The sequence below is a fragment of the Pleurodeles waltl genome, chromosome 3_1, assembly GCF_031143425.1.
Source record: "Pleurodeles waltl isolate 20211129_DDA chromosome 3_1, aPleWal1.hap1.20221129, whole genome shotgun sequence".
NCBI classification, from domain to species: domain Eukaryota; kingdom Metazoa; phylum Chordata; class Amphibia; order Caudata; family Salamandridae; genus Pleurodeles; species Pleurodeles waltl.
Genome location: NC_090440.1, coordinates 761,417,636 through 761,437,637, shown reverse-complemented (window position 1 = coordinate 761,437,637; position 20,002 = coordinate 761,417,636). Strand labels below are relative to the sequence as shown.

At 48.3% G+C, this 20,002-nt stretch overlaps 1 protein-coding gene across 2 annotated transcripts in view; it reads left to right on the top strand.

Annotated features, from left to right (window-relative positions):
- Positions 1-5,989: 5,989 nt before the first annotated feature.
- The window catches only part of CYB5R2 (cytochrome b5 reductase 2), a 108,797-nt gene continuing 94,784 nt past the window's right edge, over positions 5,990-20,002 (top strand). Inside the window, exon 1 of one of the 2 annotated variants that reach the window (XM_069223555.1) lies at positions 5,990-6,538. Coding sequence is in view for 1 of the 2 variants with exons in the window: in XM_069223554.1 (XP_069079655.1) it covers positions 6,888-6,902 (15 nt within the window). In the remaining variant the exon portion in view is untranslated. Of the gene's footprint in view, positions 6,539-6,789; positions 6,903-20,002 lie in introns of those variants that run through there. The other variant, XM_069223554.1, reaches the window with a different exon arrangement.

Genomic DNA, 20,002 nt, shown 5'->3' with positions numbered 1-20,002 from the left:
GGAATATCTATTCACCCTTATATATTTTCTTACTGCCTTTTGCAAGAGAGTGTGACCCACCCCGCGCTGCCCTCTGTGGCTTATTGTGAGCTGTCGGTGCCCTCGTCTGACTTTTTCATTGGTGTTTTTCTCTCCCCCATAGGTGGTATTGTTGGGTGTATCCCTTATCACATTTCTGTACTCCTTTAGGATTCTGCTACTGTTGGTGTTGTATTGGGAGTTAATGGCCCTTTCCTTCTACTCTCCCAGCTCATCATTAGTTCTTCCCACCCCAGAGCTATGGGGGTCTGACGAACACCCCTTGCTTCTTCAGCCTTTAACACCTGTAATTCCACCCTGGCCCACTTCGCGATGTCACTTTTCCATTCAGCGAGTGAGGGGTGGCTAGGAGCCTTCCAACCCCTCGTAATCAGTCTCTTGTAGAGGGCCAGTGCGAGATCCAGGAATCGACTTTTAACCTTCTCTCGTAGGGTGTCCGTCTTTAGGCCCAGCAGACATATATCGGGAGTAAACGGCAATTCCGTGTCATATAGCTCTGATATGAGCTCCATCATTGCCCTCCAGCCGGCCTGTAACACTGTGCATTTCCACATCATGTGGTCAAAGTCTGCCTCGGCCTCCCCACATCTGGGGCACGTCCTGGGGGTCCCCCCATATATACGGAACAGTCGGTGAGGAGTAAGATACGTTCTATGCAGGTAGTTATATTGGATGTATTGTAAGCGGGTATTACGTGAGATCGTCCGGGGATAAGCCAGAGCTCCGTTCCAATCTGTCTCGGACAATACATGTCCGATCGTTTTCTCCCACCTCTCCCTCAATGAGTGCATGGGAACCAGTGCAGCCTCTATCTCGGCTCGGTATATTTTCGTAATCAAGTGGGGTTCTTCCCCCGATGTCAGTAGGAGGTGTAACACTCCGTGGACCCCGGGCTCCGCATTAATCGTATCCCAATGGTCTTTCAGAGTATACACTAACCTCCTGTACATCAAAAATTGACCCTGAGGGACCCCCTTTCCTACCAAGTCGACGAAGCTCTGCAGTACCCCCTCCTTAAAAAGCTTTCCCACCGTCATCACTCCTGCACCCGTCCATGGGCCTAGCCCTCGGCCTCCGGAGCTGGTCCCTTCGGGTCCACTACTAAGACCGAGAGCGGTAGCGCCGGAGAGTAGGGTGGGCTAACTCCGGTCCTACTCATACATCTTTTCCAGCACGACGTCGCAGCGTTAGTCATTAAGTTGTCTCCGGGGGGAATACCCTCTTCCCTATCATACATGCTATCATGCGGTCTATATTCAGCAAACCATGGGAAGTAATCAAGTCCAGTTGTTCTTTGCCCACCATCCAGCCGGCCACCCATTGCAGTTGGGATGCTAAGTAATATGCCTCAAAGTCGGGAGCCCCCAGTCCACCCGCATGCGTCGGTCTGCACATAGTAGTCATTGCTGTGCGCCTACGACACTCGTCCCATATCAATTCCCGAAGCAGAGCGTACAATTCACGGAACCATGCAGGGGGGATCCACAACGGTAGGTTAGCAAAGAAGTAGAGGAGGCGGGGAAGCATCACCATTTTAGACAATGCTACTCTGGCCATTGTTGTTAGTTTCAGTGATCGCCAGAACCCAATCGAGGAGCGCAGAGAACGGAGCGCCCTACCCAAGTTGCCATCTCGGAGGTCACCCAGCTCATGGAATATTTGGATCCCCAAATATTTAAAGGTCCGTGGGGCCCAGTTCACATCTCCTGGGCACGTTTCGGGGCACTTGTAGTTTGGTAGTAGAATACAAATGTTTTGCCTCAGTTTAGGCGAAGTCCCGACAGTTCCCCAAAGCCCTCTAGAATCCTTAGGACCCACGGGAGACCATTGGTTCCATCTCTCAGGTACACCAAAATATTGTCCACGTATAGGGAGATAATATGCTCGTTTAGACCCCAATTAATTCCTTTGCCGACTCCCTCTTGTCGCAGCTGGGCCGCTAGAGGCTCGATTGCCAAGGCAAATAAAAGCGGGGATAGGGGGCATCCCTGCCTGGTTCCACGATATACCGGGTATGTATTAGAGATCGTTCTGCCCATCTTCACCCTAGCTAGCGGGGATGAATACAGTAGGTCCACCCATTCCACCCATTTTTCGCCTAAACCCATCTTTAGCATCAAAGCTCTAAGGTAATCCCACCTAATCGAGTCGAAGGCCTTTTCGAAGTCCACTGCTAAAAAGACCCCCGTAGGAGGTTTCTCTACTACTGGCATGTGTAAGATAGCAAAAATCCGCCTTAAATTCAGCGATGTGCTGCGGCCAGGGACGAAACCATTCTGGTCTGCATGCACCAGTGTGGTCATTAGGGGGAGCAGCCTGTTAGCCATGACCTTACTGAGGATCTTGAAGTCGCTGTTCAGAATTGACAAAGGACGGAAGTCGGTCACTGGTGCTTCCCTGTTTTTTTATTTTAGGTAGTGGCACCACCAGTGCCTCGCGCAATGTGCCTGGTAGCTCTCCTCAGCGCAATGCCTCCGCATATACCTCAACCAGTTGGGGTACCAACAATGTCCTATATTTTTTGTAAAAGTCCATTGGGAGGCCATCGGTACCGGGAGTCTTTCCGGGAGCTAACTGCGATATGGCCTCGCCTATCTCCTCCACTGACACGGGACCCCCTAGGCTATCCCTCCCTTCTGGGTTCAGAGCCGGGAGAGTGATTTTCTGCAGGAAATTCCGAAAGGTCTCCACCCCCAGGTCGCTGGGTTTCCTGTACAGGTGCATGTAATATTCCCTAAACGCTTCATTAATTGGGCCTGGGCTTCGCCTGCAAAGTCCCTCTTTGTCTTGTACGCTTTTGATGGGTTCTCGCCCCCCGTCTGGGCGAACCAGCCAAGCCAGTAGTCTCCCTGACCTACCCTCCTCTGATTGTACTGATGCCAAGTATTTTTGTGTGTTGTGGCACCTGAGCTGCGCCTCGATCCGGGAATGTTCTCTTCGGGCTCGGTTATATTCCTCGTTCTCTTGGGCTCCTGAGTCCTGTCTCGTTTCCCCCACGTGTATTTGCTTCTCAAAGGAGGACAATTCCCTTTCAAGTGTGCGTTTCACCCCCACCGATTGACCCAGGCAGAAGCCCCTCGCTACCACCTTAAGTGTTTCCCACTCTGTGGCTCTAGACGTGGTGGACTCACTATTAATCTTGGTATGTTCTGTCAGGTGGCAACGAAGGGCCTCTCTATACGACTGATCCTCCAACGCATTGGGGGACAGTCTCCATGATGGAATTGGGGGTCTGTCCTCCAAAATATTTAGTGTCAACAGCAGGGGATTATGGTCTGACAGTGTGCTGCCAAGATACTCTGAGTGGGTCACATATCGCGCAAGGCCCGCCGTGCATGTCATTCTATCAATTCTAGTGTGTAGCCGGTGGAGGCCTGAGTAATACGAGTAGTCACTGTCTTTTGGGTGTTGTTCCCGCCAAATATCCACAAGCCCCCAGGTATCCAGCCATTCACAGAGTTTTTTTAGCTATTCTGGTGGACACTGCGCCCTGCAGCGGCGGGGTCGATCTGTCCATGTTAATGTCTAATATTGCATTGAAGTCCCCCCCACTAGCAATTCTCCTGTGCATTGGCGGGTAAGGTGACTCGATAACTTAGTCAGGAAGGGGATTTGGTCTTGATTGGGAGCATAAATGCAACTCATGACAATTGAAATACCATGCAGTCTTCCCTCCAACACCACAAACCTGCCCTCCCGATCTATGTCAGATGAATCTATTATCAGTGGGACCCCGGCCCTGACCCATATCAATGCTCCCCTCGCATAAGCTGAGTACTCTGTGGCAAACACCTGTCCCCTCCATCTGCGTCTCAGTTTCTCCACCTCCCCAGCTATTAAGTGGGTCTCTTGCAGCATTGCCACCTGCACCCCTCTTCTCTTCAAGTAGGAGAGGATTCTGTGTCTTTTGGCCGGAGTGCTCATCCCCCTGACATTCCACGTTAAGAGATTGTAGTCTGCCATAGTAATATAGTAATTTGATAATAGCGCCCCTGGCGACCCCAGAATTCCGGTCTATCCCTACCCATGCTCAAACCTTTACCACCATTGTGCATCGACACCCATTTAGCCAAGTTAACTGGTAACTGTAAACCCCAACTCCCCCACCCCAGGGCGCCTACTAACCTGCAGGTAGCCCAGAAAATCACGCAACAGTGAAACTTGTTCAAACATATAGCTACAGTTCTCGCAAGGCTAACTAGACCAGCGAGGTACTGGTTCGAGGAGCGGCCAAGTCCGGAGGGGCCTCACGTTCTCCTGTTGTGCCGTGTCACCAGGTCCTTTCATGCCAAGCTTATCCGAGCTCATCAGCTGTTTGCGGCGTCACCTTGGGAGCACGTGTCGAACAGCCTGAGTCCCCAGCCGAGGACACCACTGTGTCATCCGAGTCCTCTCCCGAGCCCTCCGGGGGGACGCTCCACCACCGACTCGGGCCGCCGCCTCCAGAGCCACCCTCTTGCCTTTTTCCTTTTGCGTTTGTGTTGGCACCAGTCTTGGTCGATTCCCGGGCCTCCGCGCCCCAGGGGCCCGGCGAGCCAGGCTCGCAGCCGCGCTCTCACTAACGGATCGCCCGCCTGGGGCCCCCGCTTCTCGAGCCATTCCCATGCCTCCTCTGGAGTTTGGAGGAAAGTGGTTTTCCCCTCCAGTATCACTCTCAGTCTGGCCGGATACAACAATGAATATTGAATCCCTTCGTCTCTGATGGCCCTTTTGACTGTTAGGAATGAGGTTCGTCTCTTCTGAACATCTAAAGTGTAGTCCTGGAATAGCGTCACCTCCCCGTTTGCTACTTTAAATGGACCCATCTCTATGGCCTTCTGTATAAGGGTGTCTCTGTCTTTGTGATGCAGTAATTTGGCAATCACTACTCGGGTGGCCTACCGGGGGCGAGAGGCCTCGACGGCATTCGGTGCGCCCGCTCCAGCGTGTAGCAGGGTGTTAGGCATCCAGGCGCCACCGTTGTACTAAACCATTTCTCCAAGAAGTCCATCATGTTGGCTCCTTCGGCCCCCTCAGGAAGGCCCACCACACGCACATTGTTCCTCCTGTTTCTGCCCTCCGCATCCTCAGCCCTTTGTTCAAGTCGTGTTACTCTAGCCGCCAGGGAAGTCACCTCGGCCGCCAGATCTTTCTGTTTCGGTACTACTATTGCTAATGTAGATTCCGTTTCCTTGACCCTGTCTGCCAGTTTATGGTGGTCTGCCCTTAGGAGGCCTACTTCGACCGCTACTTTGTTACTATTGTGTTGTAGTGTTGTCTTTGTGTCTTCAATCGCCCCTAGTATTCTGTCCAGTGTTTCTTGCACGTTGAATTGTGGGTGGGATTGTTCTTCCATTTCTTTGCGTGCTGGTGGCGATGAGGGGGCCATGATTTTCCTCTTGTGACGGGCCTTGGATGGCATCGGCCAGGATGGGTGGGGCGGGCCGCACCCCCGAGGCGCCGGCCCGAGCCCGCTCACAGGCCCTCCTTCCCCCATAGTCCCGCGCAGGCCCGGTCTCAGTCTCCAAGCAGGGCCGCTCCGATCCCACCAGGCGTCTACGGCTGTCCGTCACAGCGTCGGGGGAATCCGCACCATCCGCCCGTAGTTGGTCTCTGTTTTCAGTCGTTCTAGACTTTTCGTAGGTGCCACAGTGCGTGACGTCCCGGCTTCTCCTGCTCAGTGGAGGTACTGCTTCGTGCTGCTGTTTCAGCTACTCCAGGGGGCCACAGCCTCAGAGCCACCCGTCTTCCCCTGCCCGGGCGCCAGCACGGCCGGGGCCGCCTTACTTCTGATTTCCCCTTTCGTGTTTCTTTTTTTTTTTTTTAATTTTTTTTTTTATTTCCCTTGTTTTCTCTTTTTTGGTTATTCCGCTCCTCTTTTTTAAATTTTTTTAATTAATTTTCTTTCGTATTTTTCTTGCCCCCCCCGGGGGCGTTGTTTCGTTGGGGGGCTCCTCTGGGCTCCCCAGCTGCTCGGTGCCTCGTTCTGCGCCCCACAGTGCCAGTCCTCGGAGCCCCGGCCCTCCGTCGGGCGAGAGGCCAGCCCCGTGTCCTCGCCTCTGAGCCCTGTCGGGCCGCTTGGCTACTCAGGAGATCGGGCGCTGCCCAGTCCCGCCTCCGCTACTTTCCGGAGGGGAGTTCCGATGGTCCGGCCTCCCGCCCCGGGGGTCAACCGGTCGGGACCGCTCCACCGGTGCGAGCCGGTAGCGGCCGTCCGGCGGCGGCCCTCGGCCTCACCAGAGGCCCCGGCTCCCCGCGACGGAGCAGGCCGCAGGTCCAGTCTGCAGTCAGCGGGCCGGATTCACTCCCCCTGCTTGCCTCAGCGCAAGGACGGGGGCCCAGCCGCCTCCGGGGCCGGCCCCCTGTTCACCGCTCGGTTCCGGACATCAAACCGCCCGGGGATGGCATGCTTACAGGCAACAAATGAGTCGGCCCCTCCGGAGCGAGGGGATTAAGCGTGCACCATCTCCCGGCAGTTGGCCACGTCCCCCTTGGTGTACACATTGCATGTGTTGTGGTGGTATGTTTCTGAATATTTATGTCTATAGATTTATTTCGATTTTCAGATTTTAACCAATGTTTATTTTACCTATTTTGAAGCACAGTGGGAACTGTGCATTCACAGAAAAAGTTCTCGTGTATTTTCTCTTATCTTTTTATCAGCCTTTTTCTCTGTTATCGTAAAGACACCAGTTTGTTTAACCTACCTACATCATTTAGTAGGCTGGGTTTGTTTTGCATTTGTTTTCACAGTCGATTAAGCTTATTTTTCCAGCAGGTCTAACGCTCGCTTAGTACTATTATCATTGCCATTTCCCCATTGTGTAAGTCGGTGAAGCATATCAGACTGACATCCTAGCGCGCTCGGCATGGATCTCCCCATGGTAAATACAGTTTTAATACCTATGCCTCGGCTCAGCAACTGGACTTAATGCAGACTATATTTCATTAAGGTCGCTACTTTTTAGAACCTGTTTTCGAGTCTTTGTCTTTCAGATGCAGTAACTATGAGAAACAATTTTACGGTGCAAGTGAAAAGTTTGAGGTAGAGTGAGAACAGATCTATCATAGTGAAAGCAGAATGCATGATTTCAAATATTTAGGACTGAATAAATTAGGACCATTGGCAGTGCCGATTGCAACCCTGGACAGTTGCGGAAAATGCACCATGGCAGAAGGCATTTCTCGACCCTGTTAAGTTACTTTTTTTTTTTAAGTACACCTGTGGGATAGTTTTCTAAACAGACGCTGATGCAAGGAAGGTTGGGGGCCGCCTCCTCTGCACGCACGTTTGCTTCTACTGGCTGTTCAAATGACTAGTTTCAGGGCCGTGTGTAACGAGGCGTGAATGGAACCCGAAAAAGAGTCAAAAGCTCGTAGAAGCACTTCACACCGCCTGCACTTGACGACAACAGTGAAAATCAGGTTCAAACCTCTGATTCGGCGGTACCCAGATGAATGATAACTATTGCACCGACTTCATTAAAATGAAAGTCTGAATCAGCACATCGGATATTTAAAGCTTAGTTGAGCTCGTTGTACGTGTATTTTATTCACTGAGCCCCCGACCTCCCGCCCCCCGGCGTAGCTTCTGGAGGGGTGTTTTGGGTGTTACAGTGTTACACCCCTAATAAATGCATTTCCTGATAAATAGTTGGGTACACTTGCTTTCAATCGGGTATGGTGAGGTGTCTGTCTGATTTCACCAGGAATTTTTACACACAGACAAAACCGCACGCCCACTCTTTTCCTCTCTCTGTTTTTTTAAGACTTCAAAAATGTTGGTTATTTCACAAAATAATGTGTTATCTCTCTTAGTACCCTTACCAATCCGCATCCCTCGCCCTTTCCATTGCACCTTAAGCCCTGCTTGTGTTATAATGTATTTCATCATTATATGTCATCGTGAGAGTTGGGAAATCTGAAGCTCACCCAATTCATTGAAAAATCATGCGCGGTCATATTTTCAGAGTTGTGTGTGCGCGCGCTGTCAAAGACACTAGACCAGCTGAGCACAGGCAGCAGCGCAGAAGAAAGCACTGTAGGCTGCATACACTGACAGCAGCACCACTCGGGGGCATAAAGGTTGATGCACATGGCATTGATTGAACTGAAAGCCTCGCTGACAGTGGCACCCAGATAGCAACGATTGCGCCCCTGTGTGCTTCTGTCAGTGCATGCGGCGTGCCTACTGCAGTGCATTCTTTTGTGCAGCGCTGTCCGCGTGTCCATGTACGATTCTCACGTGCCGCTGCATTTGTGTTGTGTCTTCACTGTATTCTTATTGTGTCTTCCTGTGTATGCTACTGAAAGGCGCCTCTTACTGCCCTGATTGGAGTTAAGCAGTTTTCTCATACACGTGCTGCCCGAATCGGCGGTACTGCTACAGGAGGCCGCCGAGCGCCTCAGTTAGGATGCATTGCATTGATAATAATTAACTTATTCACTGACTCAGCAGATATTGAGATAATGCTCAGCGAAACATCGTCCTCCTGTTCTAACCATGGTCGTTTTTTTCACCGTGCGACTGTCTGTGTGAGAGACTGGCTGCAGAGATGTGGTCTGCTCTCAGGCGATGGGCGGGGCTTCACATTATCTTATAAGGGGGCTGTACGTTTCAGGAGAGCGCGAGACTGTCAAGTAACGTGAAATGGACAGTGTTTGCAGAACAGTGATTACACATTTTTTGTTCAAACCCCCTTTAATAAAATAATTGAGCCCGGTGCCCTCTGAATGGTCTAATTTTATACACACTTTATTCATATGTATCGCAGGCAAGCGGCAACATTACCACACGGTTAGATACCTTTAATTCCTGAAAACATTTAGGTAATTTAATTCTTAACTAAGAACTATAAACAAATTTAATTTAAAATAAGGTGAGAGCATCGCACATTTGCACATTTCAAGGAGGGTTTTGAGGGCATGGATACCTTAAACTACAAACGTTGGTTTTCTTTTAATAGGTACTGTATACAATTATAACTGAATGAGGCATGGGACCTGATTTAGATGTTAGCGGTAATGGTCCCGCCATTGACTTTTTGACTGAAAACCCATCTGCCGCAGGGACAGTCCGCCCACCGTCTTTAGATGTTGGCGGTCCCTTAGACGAAACACCTCATTAGAACCACTGTGTCCGCCAAGAAACACTCCTCACGTTGATGGCAGGAAAGGGAAAAGTAGAGGCCGGCGTGACCCCAGCCACCCTTCCCACCGTGCAGATTTGAATGTGCCTTACCGACAAGAAAAAAGTGGCGGTCCGGCCTTCATGTTTGAGCTGGCAGATTGGGGGAAAGGGGTGAAAACTCACCATTTTTCTGCATTCCACCCTTGTCTTTGACTGGACAACACCTGCCATTGCTGCTGCCACCAACCCACAGAGAAAACACAACCCCCCCACCCCCATCGCCAGACCCGAAGTAAGGACACCGCATTGCCAGGGTACATTGTGTGGGCACTAAACCGGAGGTCAGGGCCACAGGAGACATATACCTGTCACAGTAAGTTTCTTTTAATCACTGTGACATGCATATGTTGGGGACACGAGTGGGTGAGACACGGATGGTAACTGGTACACAACACATATCACACGCATACACAGTTGTCATTATGGTGCCAGTATTCATGGTCAAATGAATGCTGGCACCACAATGACCGTACATTCACACCTGTCAACTGTGTCCCTATGTGCAGAGTGACAGGGGCCCTCTCATGTTGTATTGCGAGTTGTGTGTGTGAGTTGGTATATGTACGCGTGTATGCAATGCGATTAGCTGGTTGAGGTGGAGGGAGCTAGAGTGGGTGGTGTGGTTGTGTCTGTATGTGTGTCACTTGCATGTGAGACTGATGTTGTGTTGCCGTGAGTAACATTCTGGTGAGTGTTGTTGTGTGGCAGTTATTGTCGTGATGTGTGTAGTTGTGAGTGTGTTTGTGTAGCAGAGTGTGTAGTTGTGGTTGTGTCGTGTGTGTGTGCAGTGCGTGAATGGTTTATGTATGTTGTGTTATGGATGCATGGCAATGGTTGTGTTCGACATGTACGAGTTGTGTTGTCAGAATGGCAGTGGGTTATTTTGTGAATGTGGTGTGTTTTGTAATGTGGGGGTAAACCTGTGGCTAAGGTAGAGAGTTTGTGTGTCACTTAAAGTCTATTCCATAGCCCCTGCCATTGTATGAAGTCCACTGGGTACCGACACAGGGTCTTTCCGTCAGCGAGCTGTCGCCTGTCAATCCGCTTGCCGAACTGTAACATCTAAATACGGCAGGCGGAAGACCATCGACTTGACAATCTTCTTGGGTCAGTGGCTGACGTGGCTTGGCGGTGTGACCGCCAACATGTAAATCGGGCCCTAAATCTTTTCGGGGTTTGGATGGGACTGACAGGGTTGTCTGCAGAATAGCCACCATGATATGGTGGTGTTGAATTGTCCCTTTTATTGTCGTTCAACACTGCAGTGTTGGTGAAAATGTATTTCAAAGGGGAACACGGAACGTCATCGCAATCACTAAAACACTACGGGGTCATTCTGACCCCGGCGGGCGGCGGTTGCCACCCGCCTGGCGGGAACCGCCATTTGGCCGCACCGCGGTCCAAAGACCGCTGGTGCCATTCAGACCTTCCCGCTGGGCCCGCGGGCGCTAACATTGTTAGCGCCCGCCGGCCCAGCGGGATGGGGGCCTGCAACACTGAAGCCGGCTCCGAATGGAGCCGGCGGTGTTGCAGGTGTGCGATGGGTGCAGTTGCACCTGTCGCGCTTTTCACTGTCTGCTGGGCAGACAGTGAAAAGCAGGCTGGGGCCCTGTTAGGGGGCCCCTGCACTGCCCATGCCAGTGGCATGGGCAGTACAGGGGCCCCCAGGGGCCCCTAGACACCCGTTACCGCCAGTCTCTTCCTGGCAGTGTAAACCACCAGGAACAGGCTGGCGGTAAGGGGGTCAGAATCCCCATGGCGGATTCGCCCAGCCGGAATAAATCCGGCGGGAAACCGCCAGACCCGGTTTTCTGACCGCGGCTTTACCGCCACGGTCAGAATGGGCAGGGAAGCACCGCCAGCCTGTTGGCGGTGCTTCCTCCATTCGCGGCCCTGGCGGTCTTTGACCGCCAGGGTCGGAATGACCCCCTACGTGTCTTCAAATAAAATTATGATTTTGCTAAAACAGCCTTAATCTGGTTCTTCTTAAATGCCTCACTCCTTGAACATTACTTTGTCAACCCTTTATCTCCTGCAGAAACAGCACCACAGTTTAGAACATGCTGTTGCCGTTGGTACCGACCATATCTAGGACTACCACAGAAAGTATATAAATCATGTACCGTCTGTCCTGCAACCTTTAGGGTCAACCTGTTGTCCCTCTCTTGGTAACAGTTGGTCAGTCAGATCCAGGGCAGTTCCTCCTCAACCACAGCAACAGCCTTTGACTTTGAGGTACTGTGTCAATTGTATCTCACAAACAAGGTGCTTATCACCTGCAGAAAGTTTGAAACAGTTAATGCGGGCAGACATTTCACATGTTTCAGTAATGACTTGTGTTTTAGGGATCTGGCATAACTGGTTTTGTACTGTACAGTGAACAAGAACCGTGTAGATACAGTGCTGTTGTAATAAGAATAATTCTGAATTGGCCTGAGCCACTGGCCATTGGGCAAGTGTCACTTTTAATAACTTATTAAAGTGAAACCAAGTACTTGCCTGAAACATTACTACAATACACGGAAAACACATTCCAATCACCTACATTCGGATGGCATTATCCGGCTTAAAAGCATTATCCGGCTTACAAGTCTTCAGCCTCTCAGTAAGCAAATACCACCATAGACTTCAATATTAACCACTCCCAGTAAACACAATAACCCTACCAAAATTGCAGACTTCTATCGCCTTCAATGTGATATTTCTTAGAACATATCAGACCTCACGATCTTTGCAGAGTTACCAGGGTCAGAGTTATATCACAGTCTAGTTGCAACATTACTCACAATTACACTGCAATAAGATAGTTATTGTGCCATGTTAATTGCTGTGGTGGTGGACAGTACAAGAGAGCAAGGATTTACCTGCCTGTTACCCAACATTCTCAATCACAAACCTAGATTTAAAGGAGTTTTACGTTCAAAGTTTTCAAAGGTGTTGAGAACAAATCAAATGACTCAGGGGGTCATTCCGACCCTGCCACTGGCATGGGCATTGCAGGGGCCCCCTAACAGGGCCCCAGCCTGCTTTTCACTGTCTGCCCAGCAGACAGTGAAAAGCGCGACTGGTGCAACTGCACCCGTCGCACACCTGCAACACCGCCGGCTCCATTCGGAGCCGGCTTCAGTGTTGCAGGCCCCCTTCCCGCTGGGCCGGCGGGCGCTAACAATGTTAGCGCCCGCCGGCCCAGCGGGAATGTCTGAATGGCACCAGCGGTCTTTTGACCGCGGTGCGGCCAAATGGCGGTTCCCGCCAGGTGGGCGGCAACCGCCGCCCGCCGGGGTCAGAATGACCCCCTCAGACTGGTAAATTTGTTTACACAGTAGGATGCCACTGTTAGTGGACGGTTGCAAGCGACTACATGCCTCATTTACAGCTACCTTTTGTGGATGCTCTGTCTACTAGTGTAGCAGCCATACTACCTCTCATGCAGTTTCTGGCAATGTACCCCCTTACATTTCAGACTGGCCAAATTGGGCAGTCAGTATGTCACTATTTCCAGTAGTGTCTGTATTGCTCCAATGGTATTCCACCATTGGGAAGACCTCTTTCCTTCATCCTCAAAACTGGGCGGTAGAAAGTTGCGCAGAGTTAATGGGGCTCATGCAGATATTTGATAGAATAAACCAGACTCTAAATCTTAAAAATGGAAGCAGAATATAGTAATGATTAAATATCTGTTATAAATAATTAAGCTCTTACTCTATATAAAAGATATGTGTTTGGGTACAAAGTGGTCCATGGCTCAGATGGGTACCTTGTTTGTATGACACACAATGTGCCGTTAATATGACGCTGCTACTGTATGTTGCTGAAGTCCAAGACTAACGTTCCACACAGTCCTGAGGTTTCCATTGCAGATCAGAGTCCTAATGATGTTGTTGTGGAGATGTATCCTATATGTAATGGATGAATGTATAGTCCCTATTTTAAGCTAGATAGCATCCGGTGTCAGTGGTTCCAGTGCACAGACTACTCTCGTGAATACAGACACATTTTACACTAGGGTTGTAGATTCACTGCAGAATTACTAAACCTACAACTACACTCATCTGTAAAAGGAAATGTGTCAGTCTTAGATTGGTCCATGCAAACTGCATAATGTGTTATTTTGCTATAGGGTTGCCACCTGTCCCGTGTTATACTGGCATGACTGGTATTTGAATGTCCTGGCAGTTAGAAAAATCACCTAAAGGTAGTATTTATTCTCCTTATCGGCACATCCTTTAAACAGTAAATGTAAGAAAAACCTTTAATATATGTCCTGCAGCTGCCCTAATGACCCCGACTGATAATTATAGTGAATAAAGACAGAAAGGCAACTCAAAAATTAATATTAACCATTAAACTTCTGTGGACCCCCACTGAGCTTTCAGTTTCAAATTCTTGCACATTTACAGAGCGTTTTAAAATGTTCAACTTTACATTTTTGTTACATACACATTATTAGTCTATTAATCTAATTTAATTTTTTAAGCAGTCACGGATCCCCAGGGATCCCTTGAACCCAGGTTAAGAACCACTGACTGAGGCAGCAAGTTCTACTTGAGAATCATGTCTGGCCAGGGTCTTGTGGAATATTAGAAGGTGAACAGAGGACCAGAAATTTTCTCTGGGAAAGGTGACAAACGTAGTTCACTAAGAGTGAATTTGATGGGGGCTAAAATGCTGCTCTGCAGTCCTCTAGTGGATTGACCTTGGGCTCACCTAACCACCCTCTTCGCTGCCCCAGATCGCCTGCTTCTGCTCAACAGGCAGGAAGCCAGGTTACCACAGGGAATGCCTTTACACTTACAGTTTATGGCTAAACCTTAACTCTCACCAAAATGTTTAAACCAAAATAAAAAGAAAGACATTTATTCCACGGTACCTGCACCCTGCACGCGAGATTCAGTCCCAGGTGCAGCTCAGTTAGGCTAAGGTTTAATGCTCAAATGACGGTGCATTTCAGTTGGATTAATGAGTCCTCTTCAACTTGCAGAAATAATGTGAATTCACATTTCACCAACACATCACAAAAAGAAAGTGCTCTGCTCTAATAATTTAGTATGCGTCCCATATTTGGACAGATTGTAAATAGAGGGCACGAAATTTGGTTTGCAGTTGCATATTTCCTTTTTGAATTGAACTCACGAATTATATTAAGTAGGTAAAGATTTTAGACAAAGATAAGAATTGCATCTGTTTTTTTATTACAATTGAGTGTTAAAAAGTTTTTTAATTTTGTATTTAAAAATATATATATATATAGCCTGAAAAGAAACGTACTTTGGTAATCTAGGTTTATTCGTAATAACGTGCAGTAAGTATGTGATACCTTTATAAATATAGGTATGATACACGCACAGGTGGCATATATGAAAACGAGATTTAAAAAAATAGTTTGCATGAAGTTTATTTCCTGGCTGTAACATAAGGACAATAAACAAACAAATTATTTAATTGTGTATGCAAAAATATTTGAGCTGATTTTATTACAGATGTATTTATCTTAACGTTTGAAGAGATGTGCTGCACATAAGTTTTGCCTTGGCTTTTTTTTTTTTTTTTTTAATTTCTTTGAAGGACTAACCCTATTCTATCCAAGGAGCAACATTTAAAAGAGGCACGGGGAAAGCGGATCATACCACCAGGTACCCTGAAACTATACCCCGTAGGACTACCACTGCTCCTGCAGTTGCAAGGGCCCTACTCTAAGTATCTTTACTAGAGTGGGCTTCCCTAAAGTGGTGGTATCAGACAGAGGTAGTAACTTCATGTCTGCATACCTCAAGGCCATGTGGAATGAACATGGAGTGACTTATAAATTCACTACCCCGTATCACCCACAAGGAAATTGTTTAGTTGAGAGATTGAACAAAACAGTGAAAGGCATTATTGTAGGTCTCCCTGAAAAAATCAAAGGCAGATGGGAAATCCTGTTACCATGTTTGCTTTTCACCTACAGAGAAGAGCGACAGAATGGAGTAGGATTTCCCCCTTTGAACTTCAGTTGGTCACCCTGTAAGAGGACCACTGTGTCTAGTGAGGGAAAGCAGGGAGAAACCTCTCAAAGAGCCCAAACAAGACTTAGTGGACTGTGTGCTTGGGCTACGTTCAAGGTTGGCTGAGTACATGAAAAAAGCATCAAAAAACCCTGAGGCCAGCCAAGAGCTCTAGAAGCTCTGATTTGGCCAAAAGGCTGCCATGATGGAGTTCCAATCAGGGCAGAGGGTGCGGATACTTGAGCCTGTGGCTCCCAGGGCACTCAGGACAAATGGAGTGACCCTAGATGTAGCCTTGAAAAGAAGAGTGAGGTTACCTATCTGGTTGACCTAGATCAGTGGTTCCTAACCTTTCGACTTCTGTGGACCCCTACTTTATCAATACTGGAACCCAGGAACATCCACTGAATCATTATTGGAATCTGGGGACCCCCTCCACCAAGTCATTACTGAAAGCTGGGGACCTAATCTGTTAATAATATTTAATTTTATAAGCAGTCACGACCCCCTGAGGAGGCTTCGCGGACCCCCAGGGGTATCCGGACCACAGGTTGGGAACCACTGACCTAAATACTCCCAGGAACCCTCACAGGGCCATCCATGTGAACCACCTTAAACTCTTCCATGACAGGGCTGATGTGGCCATGTTGATGGTCACTGATGAGAATCCGGTAGATGAGTGAGTCACTCTCTGACCTCCTCTCTCACAGCCCAAAGATGGGTCAGTTGATGGAGTGGTCTTTTCAAACACCATCACTGCCCAGCAGCAATCTGACGACAGTCAAGTCCCATATCAGTATGCTGAGCCATTTTCCCTCACCTCTGCTCAGACTAACTGGTGTGTCCATGATGTGGACACTGGTGACCACATGCCTGTCAAAAGCAAAATATACAGTCTGACCATGTGAAGAATAGCATCAGCGCTGAAGGAAGAAAGATGCTGGATTTAGGGGTAATTGAGCCCTATGATAGTCCTTGGGCCAGCCCAATAGTCTTGGTCCCCAAACCTAATTCCAAGGGAGGTAAACCAGAGCTGAGGTTTTGCATCGACCATAGAGGTCTTAATGCTGTCACCAAGACAGATGCACACCGTATTCCAATAGCAGATGAACTGATTGACAGATTAGGGGCTGCCAAATGTCTCAGTACTTTTGATTTGACATCAGGGTGGTGGCAGATTGGTCTGACCCACCCGTGGAGCAAAAGAAAGATCATCATTCTTGACCTCAGATGGACATTTCCAGCTCACTGTTATGCCGTTTTGTTTAAAGAATGCCTCTGCCACCTTCCACAGGTTGGTGAATAAAGTCTTTACTGGGTTGGAAGCCTTTAGTGCAGCATATCTAAATGATATTGCTGTCTTAAGCTCCACTTGGCAGGATCACCTGATCCATCTTGGCAAGGGTCTTGAAGCTTTACAAAGCGCAGGCCTCACTATCAAAGCAAATAAGTGCCAGTTAGGGCAAGGCAAGGTTGTATACTTGGGTCACCTGGTAGGTGGAGGTCAAGTTCAACCCCTACAGCCCAAGATCCAGACAATTCTGGACTGGGAATCTCCAACTACCCAGACCCAAGTCAGGGCATTCCTTGGCTTGATTGGGTACTACAGAAGGTTTGTGAAGGGGCATGGTACCATTGTGGCACCTCTCACAGAACTGACCTCCAAGAAAATGCCAAAGAAGGTAAACTGGACAGTGAACCCATTCTAAAAGCTCCAGATTATTCTAAGCATTTTATAGTGCAGACAAATGTCTCTGAACATGGAATAGAAGCAGTCCTATCCCAAACCACTGATGATGGTCATGACCAACCTGTTGCTTTCATTAGCAGGAGGTTACTCGCCAGAGAGCAGTGTTGGAGTGCCATTAAGAGTTACGCCTTTACTGTGGTCTGGTCCCTGAGGAAGTTGAGACCGTACTCGTTTACTCAAACTGACCACAGGCCCCTTAGATGGGCGATGCAAATGAAAGAGGAAACCCCCAAACTGTTCAGGTGGTCTAACTCCTTACAGGGAATGAACTTTACAGTGGAAGACAGACCTGGGACTGACCATGTCAGTGCAGATAGCCTTTCCTGGTTTTTCCACTTAGACAATGAAGACTCTCTTGGAAAAGGTTAGTCTCATTCTCTCTCGATTGGGGGCAGGGGTGTTTTGGGAGGTTGTGTAGGAAAGTGCCCCTTTTTAACATGGTCACCCCCACTTTTTGCCCTGAATTTGATTTAATTTTGACTGAAGGTGTACTGGGTTCCTGCTAACCAGGTCCCCAGTGTCAGATCTCTTTCCCTAAAACTGTGCAGTTGTTCCCCAATTGGCAATACTTTTGTCCCCCTGTAAGTCCCTAGTAAATGGTACCCCTGGTACCTAGGGCATGGGCACCAAAGAGGGTCCCCAAGGGCTGCAGCATGTATTGTGCCACCCTCAGGGACCCCTCACCTAGCACGTGCAGACTGTGGACCTCATTACGAGTTTGATGGTCTTCAAAGAAGCCCCCATCCTTGGTATGCAGGTCTGGCTTCACTCAAAGGAGAGATGCCGACTCGCGTCCCCCACCCCACACACACGCCCCAGGGCCCATTTGGCACAAGGACTTGTGGCAAATTTAGTATGCATAGAGGTCTTGTTGATGGCAGATTTAGGAACTCTGGGATAGGGTTATGCCCAATTCCCACAGGAGGTGGTCATATGGGGGTGTAGTGACCCCAGGGGTAAGTAGCCCCTTGGCTACAACTCTACACTCCCTGAAACTTCCCTAAATTCTGTATTTAGGAGAGCCCCTGGCATCAGGAAAGCTGATTCCTGCTGACCTATGCAGAAGGATACTCGAGCTGTAAAAGCAAAGCCTAAGAAAGAAGCACCTGACTTGGCCCCAGCCCAGCTGGCCTCCCTGCTGTTCCCGCCGATTTGCACCAAAATCGACTCATCCTGCAAGATGCTGGGCCTCCAAAAGCCTGGGACGCCTGCCTGCTTTCAGTAAAGACCCAGGAACTCCTGTGGAGCAGCAGAGATGCTTCCCTGCATCTTGCTGGCACCCCAAGAGACCTGAGAGGACTTGGGCCACAGAAAACCCAACACCTAAGAGCACCTCTGTACCCATACCGCTTTGCCAAAGTTGAACTGGACCAACTGTGCCAGCATGGTCCTCCAGCCCTCAGAGACAAAACTCACCTTGGACTTGCCCACCACGGACTAACCTCTGCCCGCAGGTCCCCTCAGCTGCAAGTGCTGCTGGTAGGGAAAACCCAACGCCTCAAAGCAACTCTGCACCCATCATCCTTGGCCATTGGAGAAGAGGACCCAAGGTGTCCCCACGTCCCTGAGCATCTCAAGATTTGAACCTACAGACCCTTTTCAACTAGACCGATCCCCATTGACTAACATTGGGCACCTGACGCCGTACTACACCTCTGCACCCGGCCACCCCAGTGCCGCTTCGGTGTGACCTGTTGGTGTGATCCTGATCCTTGCCCAGTTCTTACCTTAAGTCCAGGAGATTAGTTCTGTAAGTCGCTGTACTATACCTGAATGTAGTGCTTGTTTTCATCTCCATAGGATAACATCACAGCTTCCAAAAAGTGCACTGTGTTGACATTTCAGAACAGTAAAGATTTTTCTTGCAGAACATACTTACCTGGTCTATTGATTCTGGTGCCTATCCTACATAAAGACTCTTAATATTTTTGTAAATTGGCGTCAATGTCCTTGGCTCGTGTGTCTCACTTATTGACTGTGTATGTATTTGCAGATGTCTAAAACCTCCTTCTGATAAGCCTTGGGCTGCTTGACCACACCACCCCCTAAAAAGAGCACCCTAGGAGCATTTTGATATATCACATAAAGAGCCAGATTCCTGCATTACCACCATGATTTAAATTGACAGTTACGCAATCATAAGTAATTGAACATTTCCATTTATTTACAGTGATTCTCAGAGCGGCTGGATGTGGTTAAAGAGTGTCTTGAAGTGCAGGTTCATCAGTCCATATATGGTTTATCATTTCTTATGACAACCCAAGGCCATGTCTTGCTGTATTCAGTCAGTCAGTCCAAGAACTTTATTCAGCAATTGCCATAAAAGTGCATGCAAAAAACACATATTATGAATCAATAAATATTGTAAAACACAATAAAAGCTATAAAACAAGTTCTAAAAGCACAGTGTAAACGTCCGGTCTAAATCCCGTTGGCATGTAACAAATAAATAAACTATAACATAATTAAAAATCACAAAGCACAAGTTTACAGATATTGTCTTAAAATAGAAATCTCTCACAAACATATAAAGATTAGAATAAAATAGACCTATTCCTAATACTTAAAGAAACTGTAACAAAATGTAATACAAGGTGACAGGTTTGAATGTCTGACAGTCTCTGAAAATATAACAGAGCTTCCTTATAGTGGATAGGTCTAAGATGACATAAAATGGGTAAGATAAAAGTCTTTCTAGGAGCAGCATATAAAGAGCAAAAGAGAAAAAAATGTAAAGTGCTCTGCTTTGATTTGGAATCACAGTGACAGGGTGGTAGATCCTTTTTCCAGATACACGGTTCGGGGAAGGCTACCTTAAAATGAATCAAATGAAATCTAAAAAAAGTTAAGAGAAAGGATTTTTTAGTACTAGAAAACCAGATCAAATTAGGTTCAAGATTTGGAACAGTTATAATCCGGGTATATGAGTCAAAGGTTTTCAAATTCAGGGAGCTATGAAATCTCAACTCTGATATATGCTCGCAATAGATTGACTTCAGGACAGACCTAGAGTTTGTGGTTAACGGATGAGGTTCCTCGAACATATACCTAAGCCCTAGC